This window comes from Copadichromis virginalis, linkage group LG15, assembly GCF_057382275.1.
Source record: "Copadichromis virginalis isolate Kocher_CV1m ecotype Utaka linkage group LG15, C_Virginalis_male_GT1.1, whole genome shotgun sequence".
Taxonomy (NCBI): domain Eukaryota; kingdom Metazoa; phylum Chordata; class Actinopteri; order Cichliformes; family Cichlidae; genus Copadichromis; species Copadichromis virginalis.
In genome coordinates, this window is record NC_140632.1 from 37,792,937 (window position 1) to 37,819,532 (window position 26,596).

General features: G+C 45.4%; 2 protein-coding genes across 2 annotated transcripts; both read left to right on the forward strand.

Moving 5' to 3' along the window:
* The first annotated feature begins 983 nt into the window (after window positions 1-983).
* Window positions 984-11,885, forward strand: LOC146692945 (5-hydroxytryptamine receptor 3A). The gene is made up of 9 exons (XM_085433520.1): window positions 984-1,038; window positions 7,999-8,162; window positions 8,325-8,369; window positions 8,489-8,598; window positions 9,159-9,328; window positions 9,892-10,052; window positions 10,646-10,856; window positions 11,026-11,313; window positions 11,551-11,885. Exons 1-9 carry the CDS (start codon window positions 984-986, stop codon window positions 11,766-11,768), a joined length of 1,422 nt encoding a protein of 473 aa, XP_085289646.1. The 3' UTR covers window positions 11,769-11,885.
* A 10,299-nt stretch (window positions 11,886-22,184) lies between these two features.
* On the forward strand, window positions 22,185-23,612 carry LOC146692946 (uncharacterized). The gene is made up of 5 exons (XM_085433521.1): window positions 22,185-22,200; window positions 22,307-22,388; window positions 22,480-22,542; window positions 22,636-22,698; window positions 22,815-23,612. The coding sequence occupies exons 1-5, from the start codon at window positions 22,185-22,187 to the stop codon at window positions 23,344-23,346; spliced, it is 756 nt and encodes a 251-aa protein (XP_085289647.1). The 3' UTR covers window positions 23,347-23,612.
* The last annotated feature ends 2,984 nt before the right edge of the window (window positions 23,613-26,596 follow it).

Below are 26,596 nucleotides of genomic sequence, written 5' to 3' on the forward strand. Positions count from 1 at the left end.
TGTTTGCATAATAAAACACGTTAAAGGTTTGGGACTGTAAAGTTATTCGCCAGTATTGGTCTCTAATCCATGATCATTTACAAAATGTTTTTTCATTTGTTTTTCCTTCAACTTTTGAGACCATATTTTTGTGCAATGCACCAGTGGATAAACTGAATTCCAATGACAGAAGACTCCTGTATATCCTTCTGGCCGCAAGTAAAAAGCCTCTTACGAGAAGATGGCTTAAGCCTGAACCACCAACGATAGAAGACTGGATACATTCTGTACAAGAGATCTATACGATGGAAAAAGTGTCATTTTCTCTTAAACTTCAGAGGGATACCTTCTATGGAATATGGTCTAAATGGACAGACTATGTTAAGCATATGAGGTGTGATTTTGTATATGATGTTACAACCCTGAGTACTACGTAAACCTACCTGCCCTGCTGCCTCCTAACCCTAGTTTTTTTTTTCTCTTCTTCTTTTCTTTTCTCTTCTTTTTCTGTCTTCTTTATTTTTCAATTACAAGTTAAAATGTGACAGCAAAGAAAGTGTAAAAAGGCAAACTACTGTTATGTTCAACAGCTGTCCCAATAAAAGAGATAATAACACAAAAAAACGTGTTAAAGGGTCCTGAAAGTTTGACAGGTATGCACAACAGAGTTCTAGCACATATATTGTTTTGTTTATTATTTTTGTTGTTCTTTTTTAGTGAAATCTGTTATTTGTGAGACTCTATTTATAAAATGTGTATAAAACATTGATGATTTAAACAATAGAGTGTTTATTAGTCTTAAGATTGCTGTTTTGTTCGGGGTAAGGCAGGTAGTGGCTGTGGTTAAGGAGGCACTAAATCTCCAGAGGTTCATCATTACAATATTTCTTTAAGAGACAAAAACAAGTATGTGTGTGTGTGTGTGTGTTATCAGGAGGAGCTTTTCACTGCACATTATTAAAAGGTGGTGGTGGAGAAAGTTTAGTCTATCAAAAGCTTTCAGCATGAGCCCGTCTCAGCAGAGAATCAACTTCATCACAGGATTACTCTTAATGTCAGGTAATGATAACACCTCTATTTCCTACTTAAGTGTTCATACTTTATTTTCTAAACCTAAGCAGGTTTTCATCTGCAACAAATGTTTTTAATAATAATGATAAGCATGACTGTTATAATTTTAATTATTACTAATGTAAAGGTTTTATCTGTCAGGTTCAGGTTAAAATCAGTCTTACTGTGCAAATATATTTGTTTCTTTTCCCTTTTGTACATTTAGTTTATGTCACTGTGGTATGCTAGAATCACACTTTCTAAGTATAAGTACTGCAAAGACGTTTGTTTTTTTTACTGCTATAAATATTTTTTGTTATTTCATCTTCTAGTTGGCAACTGTCGTTATTGTTTAATGGCTTTTAATGAATAACATTTGATTTGACATTTGATGAATAACATTTGATTACAGCAGATCTCTTTCTAAAAGTGCTATAAATAAGTTCAATCATCCCCCCCCCCCCCCCCCCCCTTTATCTTATGTGCAATACCACTGATTTCCTTTCTGATCTGATAATACAGTAAAATTCAGGCAGCAATACTGATCCAATACCGATACTTTGAGCAAAAACTTGATGTGTTTGGATTAAAAATGAGAGTATTTCAAACTATACGTTTATAATGAATACAGGACATTAGACTCTTGTTCTTATTGTTTAAATATGAAGAATTATCATACAGTGTTAGTACATACATTTTAAAATATTCAGTTAAGAATCAAAACAAATCTGGCTGATTGAAAATGATAGAACTAAGTAACATTTTGTACATACACATTATTATGTCTTATGTATGAAATACGCCTATAAAAATCCATCATAAAGTCTACAATCAGAAGTGCCTAGTGTAACTCATAAACACACACCTGAAAGCAGATAAGCTGTAAACTGGAGAGGAAAAGTCATCTCACTAATTTAGAAGACGCTTATTTAGTTTAAGAAAAAAGTTTGTTGCGCTTTAAAAACCAAAAATTAAAAACTCCTCGGTGAAGCTAGGGCACTTATTGTTCATTGCTGAAAAAAGAGAATAGAATCATAAGGTTTCTTTTCAACACTGTAACCAAGCTGACAAACAGTCAGAGCTGCTGAATCAAGTTTTTCTTTAATCGAAACAACTAATGACTAAATGAATATTTTCACAAAATACATTTAAACCATCAGAGAATAAATTAGTCATCGCCATCTCACAGCTAATATTATGTACAGCTACTTGCACTACTACTGATATTTGTTTAGTACAATTCTCTCCAATGACCTTTCTGAATCATATCTACTGTATTTTTCACACTATAAGCACACTTAAAATCCTTTAATTTTCTCAAAAAACGACAGTGCGCCGGTGTGCTTTATGTATGAATTCTGGTTGTGCTTACTGACCTGGAACCGATTTTATGTGGCACAGCGTTCAAAAAACTGTCAAAAATGTTTTAGTACGACTTTTGTAAGCTATGAAGCCGCACTGCTGATGGATTGTTGGAGCATTATGGCTACCGTAGTCAGGAGCCTCGCGGAGTAATCTGGGTCCAACAATCCATCCGCCTCGGGTCCCAAAGTCAAATCAACACTGCGGCATCAATGAGAGGTAAAAACTGTCTAAATTCTTTCATCTTTAATAAAATGATCAGCGTTGCTGCTTTACCAGATGTAACAATTACGTTTAACATCCAGGCATCCATGAAAATAGGATTTATTAAATTTAACAGAGATAGAAGTTAGCCGTAAGTTAGCTCGCTAGTTTCCACCTAAATATGATATAGCATGTTCTGACTGAGAGATTTCTGAAACAATTCAAACATACAGCTCTGCTATCACTTCCAACATAAATGAAGACAGAAAACTAAACAGCAGTGACGTTTGTAGGGTTACTGAAGTTGGGCTAGCTCATAGGTGTCAAACTCTGGCCCGCAGGCCAAATTTGGCCCGCAACCTAATTACATTTGGCCCGCGAAGCCATACCAAATTACTATTAGAGCTGGCCTACTGGTATTATACAGCTAATATATATATATTGTTTTGTGGAGGTAAACACAGACGACACGAGAGCTCTCGATAAACACTGCTCATTTATTACTCATCACCACAGAACTGAACACTTTCCCTCCAAAACACAGCAACAACACTTCCTGAGAACTGGGTGTGAGTGGAGCCCTCCAGTGGTCCACCACACATGCCCCCCCCCCCCCCCCCCCCCCCCGAACACCCAGTAGGGTCATCCCCTAGTCCAGAACCCTTGCTTTAATTAAACGTCCAGAACGGGGAGGTGGAGAGCTGGCGGAGGGGAAACGAGCCTGAGGGCCAGGCTGGCACGGACGGTCAGGAAAAACTGAAGATAGCTCGGGCCCCGCCAGGTGGGGGGCGCTCCCAGAGGAAGAAGCAGGGTTGTCCAGTCCAGTGGAAGGCGGGCGGCCACGGCGGGGGGCCTGAGCCGGCACCACTTGGTCATCCAGAAGCACATGTGCTGGTTTAAGTCTGTCAATAGAAACAGCCTCCTGCCGACCCCCAAAATCCAAAAGGAAATGCTTCCGGCCCGGTTGAATAACCCGAAAGGGGCCGTCATACAGTGGACGCAGCGGAGGCCTATGAGCGTCATGCCTGACAAAAACAAACTGCGAAGAGTCCAACGACCTCGGAACAAAGGTGTCAGGCACACAATGGTGCACTGGGCCAGGAAGAGAAAACGAGTCTCTTGGGGCACGGAGAGACAGCACAGAGGGAGCGAAGCACGGGGGTGGGCTCTCAGGCAAGAATTCCCCGGGGACCCGGAGGGGCTGACCAAGGACAAGTTCAGCCGGGGAAACCCCAAGGTCTTCTTTAACCGCGCAGCGCAACCCCAGTAAAACCCATGGAAGACGGTCAACCCAGTTGCCATCTGTGAGAGAAGCACGGAACGCGGCCTTAAGCGACCGGTGGAAACGTTCGCACATCCCGTTGGCCTGCGGGTGGTACTCAGTGGTGCGGTGGACCTTGACCCCCAGGCCGTCAGCCATGGCAGACCAAAGCTCGGAAACGAACTGGGGGCCCCTGTCTGAGGTAATGTCGGCGGGGGGACCGAAACGCGAAACCCACGTTGACAAAAATGCCCTGGCCACTGCTGCTGCTGTAGTGGAGGCCAGAGGCACTGCCTCAGGCCAGCGGGTTGTGCGGTCCACTACAGTCAAAAGGTGCGTGAAACCTTGTGACTGCGGCAGAGGACCAACCAGATCCACATGCACATGATCAAAACGCCTCCCTGGAACGCGGAAGGATTCGAGGGGCGCCTGTGTGTGCCTATGGATCTTAGTGCGTTGGCATGGGATACACGCGGCTGCCCAGTCTTTCACCGATTTACGAAGGCCCGGCCAAACGAACCTAGAGCTGACCAGCTTGACCGAGGCCCGGACGCCTGGATGAGAGAGGGCGTGTACGGAGTCGAAAACGCGACGACGCCACGAAAGGGGAACTACAGGGCGTGGACGGCTGGTGGAAACATCGCAAAGCAGGCTAGGCCCGCCGTTCCACACGGGTCTGTCCTCCAGTACAAGGCCCGTTTGCGCAGACCGAAGGGAAAGGACGTCCGGGTCGGCCTGTTGGTCAGCGGCCATAGCCTCAAAGTCTATGCCAACATAAACAGGAGAAACCAGCACGTGGGATAGACAGTCAGCCACGCAGTTGGACTTACCAGCCACGTGCTGAATGTCCGTTGTGAACTCGGAAATGGCTGCCAACTGGCGCTGCTGGCGCCCGCTCCATGGATCAGAGACCTTGGACATCGCGAATGTCAAAGGTTTATGATCGACGTACGCGGTGAAGCTCCGACCCTCGAGAAAAAAACGAAAATGCCGTGTGGCGAGGTGTAGGGCCAGCAACTCCCTGTCAAAAACGCTATATTTGCGCTCACTGTCTCTAAGCGTGCGACTAAAAAAAGCGAGCGGTTGCCAGACACCAGAGACCCGCTGTTCTAACACTGCGCCCACTGCCACGTCCGACGCGTCGGAGGTCAACGCAATCTCCACCGACGGAAACGGGTGGGCCAGCAGGGCGGCGTTTGCCAGTGCGGTCTTGGCCCCAGAAAATGCCTGGATGCGTTCAGGGAGCCAATCAATCGGGTCCTTAGCTGTTTTACCCTTCAAGGCAGCATAGAGAGGCTGCAGCAGGTGCGCAGCTCTGGGGAGAAAGCGGTTGTAGAAATTGACCATCCCCAAGAACTCCTGCAGCGCTTTAACTGACGCAGGACGCGGAAAAGCCGAAACGGCCCGGACCTTGTCTGGCAACGGAACCACACCGTCAGCGGAAATGCGGTGGCCCAAGAAATCCAGAACCGGCAAGCCGAACTGGCACTTGGAGGGGTTGACGATCAGGCCGTGTGCCGCCAAGCGCTGGAAAACCTGATGCAGATGGGACGCGTGCTGACTCTCAGAGCAGCTGGCCACCAATATATCGTCAAGGTACACGAAGACGAAAGGCAGCCCGCGCAAAACAGAGTCCATCAACCGCTGAAAAGTCTGGGCGGCGCCTTTCAGGCCGAACGGCATGCGCAAAAATTCAAACAGGCCGAAAGGGGTAATAACGGCAGTTCTGGGGACGTCTTCGGCGCGCACGGGAACCTGGTGATACCCCCGCACCAAGTCAATTTTAGAAAAAAATCGAGGTGCTGGCGAGGTGGGCGGAAAAATCCTGGATGTGGTGAATGGGGTAACGGTCATTCTCCGTGACATTATTCAAACGGCGAAAATCCCCACACGGCCGCCACCGACCGTCTGACTTGGGCACCATGTGTAGCGGAGAAGCCCAGGCACTATTCGAGCGCTGCACTATGCCGAGGCGCTCCATTGCGGCAAACTCTTCCCGAGCGACGGAGAGTTTCGCGGGGTCGAGGCGGCGCGCGCGTGCGAACACCGGGGAACCGACCGTCGGAATATAATGTTCAACCCCGTGCTTCGTTGCCGTGTTCGAGAAATTAGGAACAGTCAGTGAAGGGAACTCCAAGAGCAAACGCTGAAAAACATTCCCTGAAGTCACTAAATTAGCCCGATTCAGGGGCTCGATGGCGCGAGTGAAACAGGGTATTGAAGAAAAAGACAGTGCATCGATTAAGCGTCTGTTAGCGACATCGACCAGCAGTCCGTGGGCACAAAGAAAATCAGCGCCCAAAATAGGTACAGAGCTAGCGGCAACAACAAAGGTCCATTGGAAATCCCGACCATGAAAACAAACAGTCACGGACCTTTCCCCGAACGTTGCGATGGGAGAGCCATTAGCCGCAATAAGCTGCGGTCCGCAGCCTGCTGCTAAACTGTCGGCTCCGGACGGGGGAAGGAGGCTCTTCTGGGAGCCAGAGTCGACCAGGAAACGTCTCCCAGAGCGCGAGTCTTCTATGAAGAGCAGTTTTTCTTTGTCGCCAGCGGTCGCGGCCGCTACAGCGCGCTGGCGGGGTCCATGTCCCAGGGTCGGAAAAGCGCAAGGCGGCAGGCAGCGGCGCGCTCCGGCGCCAAAACGCTGATGGTAGAAACAGAGGTCCCGTCCGTGGTGTCGCTGTGCCGCGATCTTTGCCGTCAGCGAAGGATCGGGTACGTCGTGGCAGGTCAGCGGGGAAGTGGAAGGCGCCGCCGGCGAGGCTGGAACTAGGTCGTGATCGTGGAAAGTGCAGGTAGCCAGGAGAATACGATCCGCATCCTCAGCCAGGGAGCGATAATCCTTCGTGCCCAGAAGCGGAGAGTTGGCGAGGCCGGCTCTCACGGCCGCCGGCAGCTGTTGGAGGAAGATGTGGGCGAAGAGGAATCCCCCGTCGTCCGGTCCGAGAAAGGATAGCATGTGCTCCATCAGTTCGAGAGCCGTACCGCCACCTAGGCCTGAGAGGGAGAGGAGCTTCTCGGCTCGCTCTGCGTCGGTGAGGGCATAGCGCCGAAGAAGCAGCTCCTTAAGGGCAGCGTACTTCCCTCGGGTGGGTGGGTCCCGGAGGAGAGTCAACGCACGACGGGTGGCTAGCGGGTCGAGAGAAGCCACCACATGGTGATATTTCGTGTCGTCAGCCGAGATGCCACGAAGGGCAAACTGAGCCTCCACGTGCACGAACCACGACGGGGGATCGTGAAGCCAAAAGTCCGGCAGCTCGAGCGCCACAGCAAACGTAGCTGCAGCCGGAGGCAGAGAGCTGGCGGCTGCTGATGCATCCAGAGCGGAGTCGGCGCCACCATCGGACTGCAGCATGTTCGAGTCAGGGGTCACCAATGTGGAGGTAAACACAGACAACACGAGAGCTCTCGATAAACACTGCTCGTTTATTACTCATCACCACAGAACTGAACACTTTCCCTCCAAAACACAGCAACAACACTTCCTGAGAACTGGGTGTGAGTGGAGCCCTCCAGTGGTCCACCACAGTTTAGTATTAAGCTTTGCTTGTTCCATATTCAGTTTTTCAGCAAAACGTTTTTGAGTCCATAAGAAAAGATTCATTCTTATATCTGGAGGAATAAATATATTTCAATAAATATTAACGTTAGCCTGCGACTTTGTTCCAGTTTTGAATTTTGGCCCACTGTGTATTTGAGTTTGACACCCCTGGGCTAGCTGGTATATAATGATGTGCTCCGTGATCGCTAGCAGCACAGCTATATTAGCATAGCATAGCATAAACAGTGAAGCTGGAGGATGAATGCTAATGCTTGTTTTGCTTAACAAGCGCCTTATAATTCGGTGCGCCTTATGTATAAAAACACAGACCCGTTCATCGACAGTGCGCCTTATAATCCGTGTGCCTTATGGTCAGAAAAATACAGTAATTAATAGATTTCAATTTATTGTGCTTGCTCCAAGGGGGTCATTATTTTAGGGGTTTTATCTTACAATATAAAGTGCCTTGAGGTGACCCTCTTGGTCACCCCATCTAAACTGACACTATAGGTAAAAATCCATAAAGGCAAAAACTCAAAAGCAAAGTTTATTCTTTGTGTTTTGTTGTTTTTATGAAATACATTTTCTCTGTGGTCAGTGTCTGTATGTTACAGTATACTGTCTTGTAAAAATGGCCACAGTGGCCCAACACACGAGTCCTTGCAGGCTGTCTTTGACCTCCAACCCTTCAGGCCAGCCATGAACCTCAGCAATCCCACCATAGCCAACATCTCCTTCACTTTGTATGCTGTCCTCGGTGTGGTGAGTTTCCTTATTACCACTTTAAGAAATGCACCAAGACTTCTTAAGGAATTTCTCTAAAACCCCATATTATTATCATACCTATTCTTATTTAATGCTGTTTTAACTCGAATTGAGTGGTACCAGTCAACAACAGGTTTACTCATATTCACTGTATTTCAGAATGAGAAAACTCAGATGCTCACTACTTTCTTGTGGCTGAGACTGGTAAGTACTCAATAAATGTCAAACTTATAGTAAGTATAACCATGGACACTGTAAAAAGCTGCTCACATATTTAAATGTTACACTGGAGGTTTAAAATGAATGCATTACTTCTGTGGCAGTACTGGCACAATGAGTTCCTGGTCTGGGACCCCAAGGAGTGTGATGGTGTCACGAAGATTTCTCTACCTGTGAAGGAGCTCTGGTCTCCGGACATCATTGTTTATGAGTTGTAAGCACTTCAAATAAAACATTTTTTTAAATAATAACATTTATACATTTAATCAGCTCAGCAAAATGAACCTTTAAGCACAAAACCACACATGCATAGTTGCCATAAGTACAGAGTGATAAGCATGAAATGCTGATACAGATCTGAAAAAGATATTTTTGTGAACAGGCTTGGAATCAGCCAAAGATCCTGAAGTCCAGTTACAAAATACAAACCATGTCGATATTCTAAGATGTCATCTGCAGGTACATTATCGACCTTTTCATGCAGACATTTTAGCTTGTCACAGTGGAGGAACCACAGGTGTAATAAGGATGGATACAGACCTCTTATGGTCCTAGTATTGTGTGTACTTGATTACTGTAATTACTTACAGGGGCACTTATAAAACTATGGAGTTATAAATAATGACTGTACTTGTATTTAGTTCTATTTTTACTTTACACTGTCTCATACATATGTATCCACAGTGGGACTGATACAAATACGATCTCTCTTTTCTGTCATTGTTTTTGTTCAATATTATACTATTTCCTAATTTCCCCACCTCCCCCTGCCAGTGTGGATGACGACGTCTCCCAGGCATGTCCTTACGTCTACGTTAACCACACGGGTCACATCCGCTGGGACAGGATGCTGCGGCTCGTCTCATCCTGCAATCTGGAGATCTTCAGTTTTCCTTTTGATGTGCAGAACTGCACATTTACATTTGGCTCTTACATGCACACCAGTAAGAATGGGCTGCTTTCAGCTTTAATTCAGAGGGTTTAACAAAAAAATTGCATCAGCCGTTTTAGGAATTACAGCCAATTTTACACATAGTTCACATCTTCAGTGGCTAAATAATATTAATGGAACAAAGTAACATAATTTTAAACATAATAATTGTTTTTAATACTGGGATACAAATTCTCTGACTGCCTGAAGTGCAGAAGCCATCTAACCAAATACTGTTTCCTCCCTTTCCTCCCTGCTAGGGTTTTACTGAAGCCACCTTCAGTTGCTGTTTGTTTTTGGGTCTTTTTGGGTTGTAATAAATAAATAAAAAACATGTTTGTTTGGGTTGAGATTAGGTAACTGCTATGAGACTGACTCCAATTAATTTGAAGGACTATGTTTGAAAATGTCTGTATTTCCTAAAGGGTTAATTGAATACCTTTATTAAACCGCTTAAATGAAAGCCAAACATCTTCATTTCAATCACACAACTATCATACATTGTGTGCAAATTACAAAATTACTTTTGTATGTATACCTAACAGTGTATTGTGTTGCTGTGGTTGTCTTACATAGTACGGGATGTGAGGGTCAGTCCAGCTCTGCCTTTTAAGGAGATGTCTCTAAACTCAAAACGATACCTGGAAGCAAGTGGAGAGTGGGAGCTGGTGGACATACTGGGAAAGACCTCCATACTTAAATTTGGAATCGACGAATGGGACATCATCACCTTCTGGGTCAGAGAGCCACACTTTCACTGAATTTCCTACTTTTAAATAAAACAAATATAACAGACTGAAACTAATTTGGGCATCAGAGACTCCACAGCACAGCAACAATGGGACTGATGCTTACTTATTAATGCTATTTACCACTAGTGTCTGTATGGCAAATATACAATGTAAGCCAGCAGGTATAGTTTAGCTCAACACAGAGTGTGACATGTAGCTGAGTCTCTTATTATTAAGGTCAGAAGTTGTTTTTAAAACCATCCAAAAGGCTTTACTGCTTGACCACAGATTATCTGCAAGCCACTGCATCACTGTAGACCTTTAAAGTGATTTTTAGCTAACTGTTTCCTTTCTTACTTCTCCTATACAAACTTTTTGAACTGCAACAGGCAGATGGTTTTGTACATTCTCATCCCCAAACAGGAGTCGGTGAACAGATTTTAGAATTTAGCATTTACTAATTCAGTATCTATCAGTTTATAGAAACTAAAAAAGAACCAACAGAAAGTGAATGCAAAATTAAAAACTCACTTTTCTGAATACAGAAGTCACACCCTGTGAAGATGCATCTAAACTGCATGTGCTTTCTTGTTCACTAGGTGGTCGTAAAGCGGAGCCCAGTGCTCTACGTGGTCAACCTTCTGATCCCAAGCTCTTTCCTCATGCTCATTGACATCCTGTCCTTCTACCTGCCTCCCCATAGCGTCGACCGTGCCTCCTTCAAAATGACCCTCATCCTGGGCTACACAGTCTTCCTGCTCATCATGAACGACCTGCTGCCAAGTACAGCAAATGGCACTCCCATCATAGGTGCATACTGTTATAAACCACCTTATAGATAAGTAGAAGAAAATGGTTGGAAGGCTTATAGGCCCCAAATTTAGCTGCCTGTTAAAAGTGCTGATAAACAACTCGGCCAACATCTTAAAAGTTAAATGTATGACTACTTTAATGTTTGTCCTTTGATTCTTCAATCTAGGTATCTATTTCTCAGTGTGTCTTGCCCTCATGGTTATCAGTCTACTGGAAACAGTCATCATTACAAATGTCCTCCACCATAACTCCTTGAAATATCGGGAGGTTCCAAAGTGGGTTAGGATTGTTGTGCTCAAACATATAGCAAACCTCATCTGCTACCGCTGGCCAGAAGATATCCAGCCGCCTTCTACACCACAGAAGGATAAACCTGGAAACTCCAATGGCAGTTCTGGTCCTTGGATCATTCAACCAGCCAGCCGGGCACCTGACCAGCACCCAGTTAGTAACGGTAGCCAACCTACATAATACTCTGTCATTACTGCCATTGGCCAATTGGTGCTGAAAAATCTTGTGACCTTAAAAGTATTTGAGAAAACATACTGGCAGGCATCACTTGGTTCACTCAGATACAAAAAGGTTACATGGGCAAATGTTCTATTCTGTATTAAATTAAAAGATATCTGTGGTGTTAAATATATTATGGAGTGCTCTTTATTTGACTTTTTAATCTCCACTTTTCTGCCAGGTACATCTGCTCTGCCTGAACTGCAACAGATCTGTCAGTACCTTGCTGAACTTCATGCCCACCTCGTCTCTCTGCAGAAGGAAAGCCAGCTGTTGGACCAGTGGTGCCATGTAGGATATGTCCTTGACTTCCTGCTGTTTCGTATCTATCTACTGATCATCAGCTGCTATGCTATGGTTATTGTCACAATGTGGTGCATTTGGATCACTCAAACCTAAATGAATATTGATATGATCCAGGATGGGTGTCTTGTATAAACAATTAGAAAACGTGAATGCATGACAAGGACTGTATTTTTTTTCTCTAACATAAAGTATAATTTACTTGTAATTTTGAAACAGGCCAACTGATAAATACAGTGCAGTGGTTTTAGGACAGGGGCTGGTCATCATCACCATCATCTGCCACAGTAATAAATGAGTTAATCTTCCCTCAGAGCAACAAGGTCCTTTCTCTCACAGTCCAAACACATGCATGTTAGGTTAACGGGTGATTGTAAACTGGCTGTGCATTTGGGGATAGATCATATTGCTTAAAGTGGATGAATGTATGATTCGATGTGGTTTGAGCTTTGCATGATCAGTAAGATTTTCAAAGTGCTAATATATATATAGTATGCCTTTAGATTTATTGCTTGCTTTTTACCATTAATCATGTACAACAGTAGCTTCTTTTATTAACCCTACCAGTTACAAATTTTTTAAAATTAACCCAAGATCTGATGACAGAAAACAGTAACATAATAACTGAAGTGAACTATAACAATGCAGTTTTCTTGTCTCTATGTGTGAAATCAGCTGAAGAAGAGTCGTGTGGTAATAAATTCTCAGACGCATTACATTTTTAATCCATTTTAAACACACACACATATTTATTATTATTTTTATTTTGTCAAAGAAAGAAATTTTAATGAAAATAAAATCTTAATTAGTAATTCTGAAAATAAAAACAGTGATGCTTACCATTATTTTTTAAATCAAAGACACAAGTCACAGAGGAAAATCTACTTTAGAAAAAGTATGAACAATAAAGTAGGAAATGAAAATTTGTTGTTGTTACCTGATATTAACAATAAGCCAGCAATAAAGTTGATCCTGGGCTGAGATGGACTGACCCACAAAGCTTTTGATGGACTATTTATTCGCCATCACCACCTTTTAATAATATGCAGGATTTAAAAAAACGCCAAGGGGCTGCGAGACATTTATACAGCCGTATTTCGCACATGACTATGAAAGGCGGAAGAGGAAGTAGTTCCTTTGAATGTAAACGATCCGAATGATATAGTTTCTTTCCACTGTTCCTGTTAATGATGAACTACATATTTACCCTAAATTACTAAAATATTGATATTTTATATGAGAATCAATTCTAGAACATAAATGACTGGTATCGGAGGAATCGATATTTCAGGATCGATCCGCACATCACCACTCACAACAATGGCTGAGTGTAATTGGAGTCATGTGCGGACTTATTTTACCTCCACAAACAGCTGAGACGTGGTTTGCGATAAAAGTGGCAAAAAAGTGCTCCAAGAGTGAGGTGTTGTGGCCATACTAGGGAGACATTCAAAAGGGCTGTTGAGGGGGGATGAATGCATTTTACAGGGTTTATTTATCGGATAAAATACGTTAAATGTCACCGTTATTATTGGCCGGCCCGGAAACAGCGGGGGTGTCCAAATTCAGAGGCTGCTTCCACCTGAGGACCCGGCCTTCGTGGTCTAAAGAAAGCCGGGTAGTACATCACGAGCTCCCTCGGTGGAGTGAAACTCTGCCGTCTGCTCCTTGCTATCTAAAATATAACCGGGCACTGACGTAAACTCTCGACCGTCTCACACTTTGTTTAATTAGTTTTTTGTTTAACGTTTATTCAGCTGTGTGAAAACCCCGGAGGAACCCTCCCGAGGGATTAATAAAGTTAAATTTAATTTAATCTAATCTAATAACTTTAATCTCAGCCAAACCGATTTACTCACGAACAAATAAAACACTGAAAAAGCCAAACAATAACATTTTTAAGTTATCAAAGTGACTTATATATCATGTTTAACCCGAGTAGTGAAAGGCCGCGGGGGTTTGAAGACGATGTGTCGGTCGGCTCAGATATTTGAAGTTTACACAGCTACATGCTCACCTGAAAATATGTTAAAAGTTTTTTTGCGACCCAGAAAGAGAAAAAAGAGTAATATTAAAACTAAGTAGCTGCCGTCATTGTTGGAAACTGGAATTGGCTGGGCCGCGCTATGAATTCTGCGATATGGTTTTTCAATTCTGTTGCCCGGGTGGAAAATCGGGAGAAATTCGGGAGAATGGTGGCTCCGGGAGATTTTCGGGAGGGGGACTGAAATTCGGGATTCTCCTGGAAAAATCGGGAGGGTTGGCATGTATGGTTGTGGCAACATCACTAACCGTGTCAAACACCTCAGAGTAAATCATATCACAGAATATGACGAGCGTATGTTGAGGCGAACTGAAGAGTGGGAGAGGGACAGGTGCTGCTAGGGCGAGACAGACGTCTCTCACGGAGTCCTTTAGTGCTGCAGGCAGGCAAGGTGTTCAAATAGCGCACAACTTCAGTTTTTTATTTCTATATGATGAACCCTGCATTATTAAGTGATAAGAACAAGTAATCTGATGTCCTGTAATCATTATGACGCTATTATTATTATACAATAAATAAAATAAGTTTTATACAAAGTATCGGATCAGTATCGTCGATACCACCCTGAATATTACTTGTTATCGGATCGGAAAGGAAATCAGTGGTATCGCACATCACTACCGGAAAGGGTTACAAAGGCATTTCTTTGTGACTTTGGGACTTGAACTGACCGACCTACTAAAATTACTCCAAGGCTACGTCCACACGTACACGGGTATTTTTGAAAACGGAATTGTTTTAAAAAGAAAATCCTGTTGAGCCGTGCAGTTTTGAAAAAATATCTCCGTCCACATGTAAACGCTATAAACTAAATGGTGAGCAATCACAAGTCTAGAAAGACCCAAACGCATAGAAAAATATGCATTTGGGTGCAAAATACCCGTGCACGTGTGGACGTAGCCCATCGACGTTTCATCCAGGGGGTCACAAAAGAACTGGAAATAAAAACCTAAAGGCTTCACTTGTCTCAATTAATGCTCCCTGAAGCCTTTAGGTTTACCAGGGCAATTGTTCCACAGACGATGCCATCTCTCATCTCCTCCACACATCACTCACTCACTTGGACACTAGAAGGGGGAATTATGTTAAAATGCTCTTCATAGACTACAGCTCTGCATTTAACACCATAATTCCCTCCACACTCACCACCAAGCTGGAGCATCTGGGACTCAGCTCATCTATGTGTCAGTGGATCTCCAACTTCCTAACTGGCAGACCACAGGCAGTAAGGATGGGCGGACATGTCTCAGCCTCCACCACTCTCAGCACTGGAGCCCCCCAGGGGTGTGTTCTGAGCCCCCTGCTGTACTCTTTGTACACATATGACTGTGTGGCCACTACCAGCTCCACCACCATCATCAAGTTTGCTGACGACACCGTCGTGGTGGGCCTGATCTCTGATAACAACGAGACGGCCTACCTGAAGGAGATTAGGAATCTGGAGAACTGGTGCCAGAGGAACAACCTCCTTCTAAACGTCAGTAAGACAAAGGAGCTCATAGTGGACTTCAGCACTAAGCAGGAGAGGAACTACCAGACCCCCGTCATCAACGAGTGCCCAGTGGAGAGAGTGGACAGCTTCAAATACCTCGGAGTTCACATCACGCAGGACCTGTCATGGTCCTGTCACATCAACACCGTGGTGAAAAAGGCCCGTCAGCGTCTCTACCACCTCAGACGCTTGAGAGACTTCCAACTGCCCTCCAAGGTGCTCAGGAACTTTTACTCGTGCACCATAGAGAGCATCCTGGCGGGAAACATCTTAACCTGGTTCAGGAACAGCACCATGCAGGACAGACGAGCTCTACAGAGGGTTGTGCGGTCAGCTGAGCGCACCATCCGCTCCGAGCTCCCTGACCTGCACTCAATCTACAGCAGGCGGTGCTGGACCAAGGCCAGGAAGATCGTGAAGGACCTCAGCCATCCCAACAACAGACTGTTCTCTCTGTTGAGGTCAGGAAAGCGATTCCGCTCCCTGAAGACCAACACAGAGAGACTGAGGAGGAGCTTCTTCCCGCAGGTGATACGGTCTCTCAATCACACCACCACACAGTACTGACCCACACATATGGTTCTTACACACACTGGACATTCTGGACATTGTTTTCACTTCATCACTTAAATCACTTTAAGCATATTTGCACTGCACAAGACATAATGTGGATTGCACAACACTGGTCACTATATTCTTCATTTCCGGTTAATACTTGTACAGCTGCTGTTATTGTGTATATATTTATTTATATTTATATTTCTTCATACATTCTTATATAGTTCTATATTGTGTATTTTGTTGTACAGTTATTTTATTTTCAACTTTAATTTATATATTTTATCTTATTCTTTCCCAGTTAAATTTACCATCCATCCATCCATCCATCCATCATCCGCTTTGTCCGGGGCCGGGTCGCGGGGGCAGCAGCCTAAGCAAAGAGGCCCAGACCTCCCTCTCCCCAGCCACCTCCTCCAGCTTATCCGGGGGAATACCAAGGCGTTCCCAGGCCAGCCGAGAGATATAATCTCTCCAGCGTGTCCTGGGTCTGCCCCGGGGCCTCCTCCCGGTGGGACATGCCTGGAACACCTCACCCAGGAGGCGCCCAGGGGGCATCCTTGTCAGATGCCCGAACCACCTCAGCTGGCTCCTTTCGATGTGGAGCTGCAGCGGCTCTACTCTGAGCCCCTCCCGGATGGCCGAACTTCTCACCCTATCTCTAAGGGAGAGGCCAGCCACCCTTCGGAGGAAGCTCATTTCTGCCGCTTGTATCCGCGATCTCGTTCTTTCGGTCACTACCCACAGCTCGTGGCCATAGGTGAGGGTAGGGACGTAGATCGACCGGTAAATTGAGAGCTTCGCTTTTACACTCAGCTCCCTCTTCACCACGACGGACCGGTGCAGCGTCCGCATTACTGCAGCTGCAGCCCCAATCCGTCTGTCGATCTCCGGCTCCCTTCTCCCATCACTCGCGAACAAGACCCCGAGATACTTGAACTCCTCCACTTGGGGCAGGAACTCATCCCCGACCCGGAGTGGGCACTCCACCCTTTTCCGGCTGAGAACCATGGCCTCAGATTTGGAGGTGCTGATCCTCATTCCCGCTGCTTCACACTCGGCTGCGAACCGTTCCAGTGCGAGCTGGAGGCCCTCACCCGATGAAGCCAACAGAACCACATCATCTGCAAAAATCAGAGATGAGATTCTGAGGCCACCAAAGCGAAAGCCCTCCGCCACTTGGCTGCGCCTAGAAATCCTGTCCATAAAAATTATGAACAGAACCGGAGACAAAGGGCAGCCCTGGCGGAGCCCATCACCCACCAGGAATGAGTCCGACTTATTGCCGGCAATGCGAATCAAGCTCTTGCAACGGTTGTATAGGGATCGAATGGCCCGTAGCAATGGGCCAGACACCCCATATTCCCGCAACACCTCCCACAGGACACCCCGAGGGACACGGTCGAATGCCTTCTCCAAGTCCACAAAACACATGTAGACTGGTTGGGCAAACTCCCATGCACCCTCAAGTATCCTGGAGAGGATAAAGAGCTCGTCCAGTGTTCCGCGACCAGGACGAAAACCGCATTGTTCCTCCTGTATCCGAGGTTCGACTAACGGACGAACTCTCCTTTCCAGCACCCTGGCATAGACTTTCCCAGGGAGGCTGAGGAGTGTGATCCCCCTGTAGTTGGAACACACCCTCCGGTCCCCTTTCTTAAAGATGGGGACCACCACCCCGGTCTGCCAGTCCACAGGTACTGCCCCTGATCTCCACGCAACATTGCAGAGGCGTGTCAACCAGGACAGCCCTACAACGTCCAGAGCCTTCAGGAACTCGGGGCGGACCTCATCAACACCAGGGGCTCTGCCACCAAGGAGTTGTTTAACTGCCTCAGTGACCTCGTCCCCGGAAATTGGCGGGTCATTCCCCTCATCCCCAAACTCTGCTTCCTCCTTGGAAGACGTGTCAGTGGGATTAAGGAGGTCCTCGAAGTATTCCTTCCACCGCCTGACAATTTTCTCAGTCGACGTCAGCAGCGCTCCGCCAGCACTATTCACAGTGCAGGTAGAGCACCGCTTTCCCCTCCTGAGACGTCTGACGGTTTGCCAGAATCTCTTCGAGGCAGTCCGAAAGTCTTTTTCCATGGCCTCTCCGAACTCCTCCCACACCCGAGTTTTTGCTTCAGCCACTGCCCGAGCCGCATTCCGCTTGGCCTGTCGATACCTGTCGGCTGCCTCCGGAGTCCCACAGGCTAACCAAGCCCGATAGTTCTCCTTCTTCAGCCTGGTGGCTCCCTTCACCTCTGGTGTCCACCATTTGGTTCGGGGATTACCACCACGGCAGGCACCAACCACCTTGCGGCCGCAGCTCAGTGCAGCAGCTTCGGCAATGGAGACGCTGAACATGGTCCATTCGGACTCAATGTCTCCAGTCTCCCTCGGAATGCTGTTGAAGCTCTGCCGGAGGTGTGTGTTGAAGATCTCGCGGACTGGGGCCTCTGCTAGACGTTCCCAGCACACCCTCACTACGCGTTTAGGTGCACCAGGTCTGTCCAGCGTCCTCCCCCGCCACCTGATCCAACTCACCACCAGGTGGTGATCAGTTGACAGCTCAGCCCCTCTCTTTACCCGAGTGTCCAGAACATATGGTCGCAGGTCTGCTGATACGATTACAAAATCAATCATCGACCTACGGCCTAGAGTGTCCTGGTGCCACGTGCACTTATGGACACTCTTATGTTCGAACAGGGTGTTCGTTATGGCCAAACTGTGATTAGCACAGAAGTCCAATAACAGAGCACCGCTCGGGTTCAGATCAGGGAGGCCGTTCCTCCCAATCACGCCCCTCCAGGTCTCGCTGTCGTTACCCACGTGAGCATTGAAGTCTCCCAGCAGGACAACAGAGTCTCCAGGTGGAGCACCCTCCAGCACCCCCCCCAGGGACTCTAAGAAGGCGGGGTACTCTGAACTGCCACTCGGCGCATAAGCGCAGATGACAGTCAGGACCCGTTCCCCGACCCTAAGGCGCAGGGAGCAAACCCTCTCGTCCACCGGGAAAAACCCCAACGCACCGGCAGCAAGCCGAGGGGATATTAGGATACCCACCCCAGCCCGCCGCCTCTCACCAGGGGCAACTCCAGACTGAGACAGAGTCCAGCCCCTCTCCAGGAGACTGGTTCCAGAGCCCAAGCCATGTGTAGAGGTGAGCCCGACTATATCTAGCCGGTACCTCTCAACCTCACGCACTAACTCAGGCTCCTTCCCCACCAGAGAGGTGACATTCCATGTCCCTATTGCCAGTCTTGGCAGCCGGGGGTCAGTCCGCCAGGGCCTCCGCTCCTGGCCGCCACCCGGCACACAATGCACCCGACCCCTATGGCGCCTCCTGCGGGTGGTGGGCCTGCGGGAGGATGGGCCCATGTCTCCTCTTCGGGATGTGCCCGGCCGGGCCCCATGGACTAAGGCCCGGCCACCAGACGCTCGCCCTCGGGCACCCTCCCCGGGCCTGCCTCCTATCCCGGGCAGGGTAAACTGTTCCCTCGGTTTCCTTTTCATAAGGGTCTTATGAATCGCTCTTTGTCTGGTCCCTCACCCAGGGCCAATTTGCCATGGGAGACCCTACCAGGGGGCAAAAGCCCCCAGACAACATAGCCCCTGGGATCCCTGTGACACACAAACCCCTCCACCACGATAAGGTAGCGATTCAAGGAGGGGAGTTAAATTTACCCTTCATTCTAATTTGTGTTGTACAGTTATTTCATTTTTAACCTTAATTTATATTTTATTCCCTCCTAGTTAAATTTACCCTTTTTAATTTTTCATATTTATTTCCTATCTTATTCATAGCCTTTTCTTTTTTTTTGTTTTCTTTAGGTCACGAGCAGTTGTCCAAGCATTTCACTACATATCGTATTGTGTATGACTGTGTACGTGACAAATAAGATTTGAATTTGAATTTGAATAATCCAAAACACGAAATCATCATTTTTAAAAAAACGAAACTTAATAAAACTTAAGAAGTCAGGAAGGGGCAAAAAAAGCTTTGTGCTCAAAAAAAGATTGGGAGCATAATATTTTTGCACTGCATTGTAAAATAAAGCAATAATGGATTTATTCACAGTTACAGAGTGGAAAGTGTGGTACTGTTTTACATAACACTTGTCATGGGCCAGGGTGGGGGTAGAGAAGATCATGAAAAAGGTTTGGGGTGAGAGAAAGGGGGAAGGAAGAAGAAACTATTGGTCCTCCTTTGTGGATCCATCATTCCCCTTAAACTCGATGTTGCTGGGACAGTTTTTCTTCTGCACTCTCCTGTCCTCGGCTTTCTTTTCTTTTGCCTTCAGCTCTTGTAAGGTTTTCTTTAGGTGCTGCTTGGCATCTTTAACTTTTTCTTTTTGCTGTTTGGCCAGTTTTACTGTTTCAGGAGCTCTTTAGCTTCTTTTTTGCGCATTTGTAGGTCTTTCAGTGCATTTTTACAGTCTTTCTTGGTCACTTCAGCGTCTGTCATCGCTTTGAGGAATCCCATCAACTCCATTTTCTCCTCTTCAACTTCATCTTGCACTTTCATCAGTTCCTTCTTGAGATTTTTACTTTCCTGCCTTGCGGGGTTCATACACCTTCTTCAGGGTTAAATTCAAGCCCTTTCTAAGCACTTTCAAGTCCATTTTCAAGCTTTTCCAGCACATTACCCCCCCCCCCCCCCCCCCCAAAAAAAATGCATGTTTCACTTCGCATAACCTGAGTAAGTATGTGAAAATAATAACATCATTTTTGGTTGACCTTTGTTCCCCTTTTATTAAAACACAGAAAAATGCACTACACAAAAATACTGCAAAAGGAAAACGTTGCCTTATATGCATAAAGTACATAAACTCAAAACGCATATTTCACTTAAAAATTAAGATGTGCAAATGTGAAAAAAACTTGTTAGAGATATTCACCTCCCATTGGGAAAAAAAAAACAATCCTACAAAACAAGAAAACTGCACCAAACACCACAAAATAACACACAGTAAGGCCAATATCCGATGAGTCTTCTCATCGGATATTGATGCTTCTTTTCCTATATGACACAAAAAAATAGGAGACTAGATTTTTTTTTAATTCATTCCTAATAAAACTGAATGTAAGATGTTTAACTACATTAGTAGTAATACGATGGCACCTGTCCAATATGGCGGCCGGTTTCGTGCGTGTGCGCATGCGCGTTCAGTAATTCGATGGCACTAGTCCAAGATGGCGGCCAACCAAACCGGTTTGAGAACCGGTTTGACCGGTTTCGTGCGTGTGCGCATGCGCGTTCAGTAATTCGATGGCACTAGTCCAAGATGGCGGCCAGCCAAACCGATTTGACCAGTTTCGTGTGTGTGTGTGCGCATGCGTGTTCAGGTGTGGAAATACCACAGGGTATCAGAGGGGTTATATGAGTTTATGTGTTTTTAACGGGGTTTTAATTTAATCAAACCATAGGGTTTTTAATTAAACTATTTTTTCACTTAGGTGTATCGCAACATTCAGTTATGCATGTGTTCTTAAAAGCAATTCTTTGTTTCTTGTTTCATTCTTGGTGGAGTGGAAGCTGTTTTGGTTCACAGTGCGCCTTAACAAAGAGGGTGTGCTCTAGTCAAAAGTGTTGGTAATAGTGTTTTAATCACACTAATTTTCTAAATCTGACAATGTCTCAGCTTGCAGTGAGGCATGCATTTTATTTTATAAATGGCACAAATGGGAATTTCTTCTGAATGGGTGATGTCAGCATGTTCACAAGCGTTTCATTTAATCAAACCCGTAGTTTTAATTTAACTAGTTTTTACACATCTACTGGGGTTTCTTTCCAGGGTTGATGCGATCATTTTATTTAAAAATCGGGATTTCGGAATGTTGAACTAAGAGTGAGACAAAGCCAGCCAGCTAGTTTTTAACACAGTAAATGTTACAAATAGCATTCAGTCCTTTAGAAAATAAATGCTATAAGCAGCCAGTATCGCTCTTTTCATCACCCCTTTAGAAAATAAACGCTACAGTGATACTTCTAAAACCAGTCGCCCAGACCCGCTCCAACTTTTCAACAGCTGGCTAATTGTTTGAATTTGTTCAGGATTGTAAAAGCCCACCGCGGGTATCACTTAGTTGTTGAGAGTACCATGCGAACAAGGGCCCAACCTATTGTTTAAAGTGGCCAGTATTGGCTCTTTTTGTAATTCCTCGACAAGGTAAATGGGGCAGTTGGTACCAGTCGGGTGGCGACCCCGCCTATTGTCTGAAGTATCGGCTCCTTTGTAATTCCTTGAGAAGACAAAAGCCCTGTAGGGTCTCATTTAAATTGATTGGAGACATACCTTTCTTTTTGGAAACCCCCACCCTATATAAAAAACACGCACAGAGCCCGATACCCTGAGCCATTTACGCCTCAAGATTCGCTGCAGAGCACACCATTTTCTTTGCGATCATCAACACTAACATCGTTCTTTATAACATGGACATCGTAAACGGTAAGTAAAACAAAACCTATTATTGGATTTTTAAAAAGTGTTATGTTAACATATTATAGGATATTCAAACTATCTTTTTTTCCTAAAACAAAAGCTTAATTTTTAGGAGTTCGGGAGAACGGCCCAGGACCCTTTTCTTCAGAAACGGGCGCTTTTACAGCTGGAACTAGTTCTCTAACAGGCACAAGGTGTGTACAGCATTACTGGATTTTTAAACGTATGTATGTTTTAAACTAGCGATTGTTTTAAATTATGTAATAACGTTTTTGTTTGTTCCAGGGTTAACAAACTGAGCAGGAAAACATTCAGACACCGCTACCACAGAGCCCTACCTTACATCAGGTGTGTATACAACGGGATGTATAGTTGTGTATTTTTTTTTAAAGGGGTTTAAACAATTACAAATGTTCTAAACTGACCGTTTTACACCTACAGAGCCACGCCAGAGAACCGGGTGTGTGGAGAAGCAGGACCATCCCGAATAACGCACACTACAAGGTAAGCATAGGCATATATAAATTAGATAAAAAGAGATAGAGAGGGAGACACGCTTATTCAGTTTGAAATGGGTACATGTATAATATGTTTTAACACATGTCTATCTATCTTCACAGACTGCAGAACAGCACCCCTCCTCATAATGATCAGGACACCATACGATTCCAGACGTTTTTGGAATGTTTAAGCAGTATCGACCTCCCAGAACAACAAAAACCTGGAGCTTTGTGCAACAGTGGAGAGTCAGAACCGATCTTCATCAGCGAACCTGCAACACCCCCGAGTGAGTGGCTACCTCGCGATTTCTCTGATGTTTTTGAGTACAGCATGTCAGATTTTGATCTAGTTCATATACCCACCACCCCAGAATGTGTCAGAAATAGCGTTGATTCACACATAGATTTCGAAGAAGACGGCATAACAGACTCTCAAATATCAGCGGCGTATGATGCTTACATAAAGCTTCCAGACGCTCAGCCTGCTGAACAAAGTCATATAGCTTCAATAGCTGATAAATTATGTTTGATTGAAGCTAGACTCAATCAATACCACCAAGAAGCACAGGTACAAAGGCAACAGTTTACCAAACTCATAAACAAAGTGTGTAGTACATTAGACAACATCTGCAGCAAAATTTCAAGTCCCTGACTTTTAAAATCCAGACCATGGACCCTCCAAATAAATTATTTAAACATAATAACGGAACCTCCACTCCTGTTAGATGTTTTGACTTAGAGACTTTTATGCAGTGGGCTGAAGAAACAGATAAAAAATTAGACGATATTATAGCTAGACTTAATAGGGTGCCTGCATCAGCCTCATCCGATACACATCCTTGTCAGACTGTTCCTACGTCTGCTATTGCTGATGGGGCTATTGTTGCTAATAATAGTGATAGTACAGCTGGTGTTGCTCGGGCCGTTGCTGTTACTGATGCTAACCATATAGCTTGTGCTGCTGGTGATTTTGCGTCTGATGCACAATCTAGCCGGGTCACCTCTGCTGCAGCTACTGCAGTTGTTATTGAGCCCGTTGTGCAGTCTGGGTCCGGCAGCCGCTCTCAGTCACACATTAGAGAGATACCTAATTTTAATGCTCGCGAATTGCGTGAACGCCTTGATTTTAGGGGTATAAGTCTCGATCATCCAGAACAAGTGCCGGCGCGAGTGCGCGAGTGCTTAGCCAATGTGATAGACAGAGCTGTGGCGGGATCCCAACAGGGCAGTGTTCTAAACGTGGTCCTGCGTGGCCCCTCGCTGGCTTCAGATGTTCAGGCTGTTTTAAACGCTGATGATCGGTATGATCCGGAGCTGTTTCTCGATCAAATTGCACAAGTTATGCAGAGTAATGATGAATCTATCGGTGATGATGAATTAGAGTTTATTGTCACGGTAGCTCAGAACAGTAGTGGCGGGTCTCGCTTAAGACTGGCGCACATACCTTATGATGAGATTCTCTCAAAGAAAGGCAGACATTTATACACACCAAACAACACAAACAACAATTTGTGCTTCTCCCTATGCATAGCACATTCATTAAACTCATCATCCTCTGAGCATGAAAAACTTGCTACAGCTAAACAGATGCATGCTGAAGTAGGTCTATGCGACACACAGCAAGTATCATTCTCTGATGTCGGTAAATTTGAGAAGCACTTCAACATTAAGATTGTAATCTATTACCACACAGAAGGGCGTAAACGCCTGGAATGTTTTTACACACATGAAGAGCCAAACCCTAACACGTTGATGATGTATCTCCATAATCAACATTACCACCTGATTTTAAACCCGACCGCTTTTTTGGGGGGATCCTATGTGTGTAATTTCTGTTACAGTATATATAATACACCATTACAGCACAGCTGTAAACATAGATGTAACACATGTTACACACTCTGTCAACATCACAGGGGACCCACAGTGAAATGCAGCGACTGTAACCGCATCTGCAAATCACAACACTGTTACCAACAACACAAATTACCTGAATTAAAACACAACATGATCCCCTGTGATAATATGAAACATTGCATGCACTGTGGCACCACATATAGAGAATCCAAGAAATTGCCACACAAATGTGCGCAGCCTAGATGCGAGCACTGCCGCGAACCTAAATTAGCAGGAGACTCCGACCATCAGTGTTTCATACAGCCTGTTGAAAAACAGAAGCCTAACGATAAATACATTTTATATGATTTTGAGACGCGGTACCACAACGGTAAACACGAGGCTAACTTTGTGTGTGCGTCTGATCTGAAGGGCAATAAGTTCACATTTAATACATTAAAGTGTGTGGAGGCGTTTGTGCAGCATTACAGACGCCCAAGGTTTCGTGGGTACACTTTCATAGCACATAATGCATCTGGTTTTGATAACTACATACTCCTCGAGTACTTTGTCAGACAGAGCATAACACCTAGTGTCATAATGAGCGGCAGCCGTGTGATTTTAATGCATGACAGGGACTATGACCAGCGGTGGATTGATTCGTTCAGCTTTTTGCCCATGGGCCTTGCCAAAATACCCTCTGCTTTAGGTTTTCAAGACCTGCAGAAGGGCCATTTCCCACACAGGTTTAATACGAGGGATAATGAGCGTTATGTGGGCCCGTACCCAGACCCCTCCTTCTACGGCTATGAGCACATGTCTGAAAGCGATAAGGTGCGATTCATGGAATGGTACCAGGTTGCCTCACAGAATCCCTTTGATTTTCAGGCTGAACTCAGGCGTTACTGTGTTAACGATGTTGATGTCCTGCGTAAAGCATGCATCATTTATCGTGACACGCTACTGGGTTGTACTCAAGTTGATCCATTCATGTATACCACCCTGGCTGCATTTAGTATGGGTGTGTATAAAACGCTGTTTCTGCCTAGAGACGCGCTCGCTCTCACGTATGAAGGGGCATACGTTGAGCAGAACAAGACGTTTTCTAACGTCTCTATTGAATGGCTTCAATATGTGTCCCACACCACCAACAAAGTGGTAAAACATGCTCTCAGAGGAGGCGAACAGAGGGTTGGACCGTATTTTGTGGACGGTTTTGACCCCACAAGTAATACAGCTTATGAATTTGCAGGATGTTTTCACCACGGTTGTGTTAAATGCTACCCCGAGAGTGAAGTTAATCCTGTCAGCAAAGCATCCTATGGACTGCTGCATCGCATGTTTTGTGACAAAGTTGATGCACTGAGATCACAACACAGTGTGAGCGTAATAGTGATGTGGGAGTGTGAATGGGCTGCCTTGAAGCAGACAGACCCTGCAGTTGTGGCTTTCATGCATACGTACAGAAAGCCAGAACGCCTGAATCCCCGAGACGCCCTTTTTGGCGGTCGCACAAATGCTCTAAAGCTGTACCACAAGACTGCTTGTGATGAAAAAATATTTTACTACGACTTCACCAGTCTCTATCCCACAGTGCAGTCTAAAAAAGACTATCCTGTAGGACACCCTCAAGTCATTTACACCAACTTTGACAAGCTAGAAAATTATTTCGGCTTTGTTAAATGCACAGTGCTCCCACCTAAGGGTCTTTTTCACCCCGTCCTACCCTACAGATGCCATGGAAAACTGATGTTTCCACTCTGCAGCATGTGTGCTGAAGACCAGAACCAGCATACTGCATGCGGGCACAGTGACAGTGAGCGGGTGTTGAAAGGCACATGGGTCTCATTTGAGCTTGAAAAAGCTGTTGAGAAGGGATACAGGGTTCTTGCTGTTGATGAGGTGTGGCATTTCCCCAATAAGACCGACACATTGTTTAAAGACTATGTGAAAGCCTTCCTAAAACTCAAACAGGAGGCCTCGGGGTATCCTGAACATGTGAACACACCTGACGAACAGCAGAAGTACATAGACGAGTATTATGAGAAGGAGGGAATAATGCTAGA

Bases quoted from the DNA above. Each gene is read 5' to 3' on its own strand.
- LOC146692945 (XM_085433520.1), top strand. From the start codon at position 984: ATGAGCCCGTCTCAGCAGAGAATCAACTTCATCACAGGATTACTCTTA. The intron at 8,163-8,324 runs GTGAGTTTCCTT...ACTGTATTTCAG, and splicing joins TGTATGCTGTCCTCGGTGTG to AATGAGAAAACTCAGATGCT. The intron at 8,370-8,488 runs GTAAGTACTCAA...CTTCTGTGGCAG, and splicing joins CTTTCTTGTGGCTGAGACTG to TACTGGCACAATGAGTTCCT.
- LOC146692946 (XM_085433521.1), top strand. The intron at 22,389-22,479 runs GTGTGTACAGCA...TGTTTGTTCCAG, and splicing joins AGTTCTCTAACAGGCACAAG to GGTTAACAAACTGAGCAGGA. The intron at 22,543-22,635 runs GTGTGTATACAA...TTACACCTACAG, and splicing joins AGAGCCCTACCTTACATCAG to AGCCACGCCAGAGAACCGGG.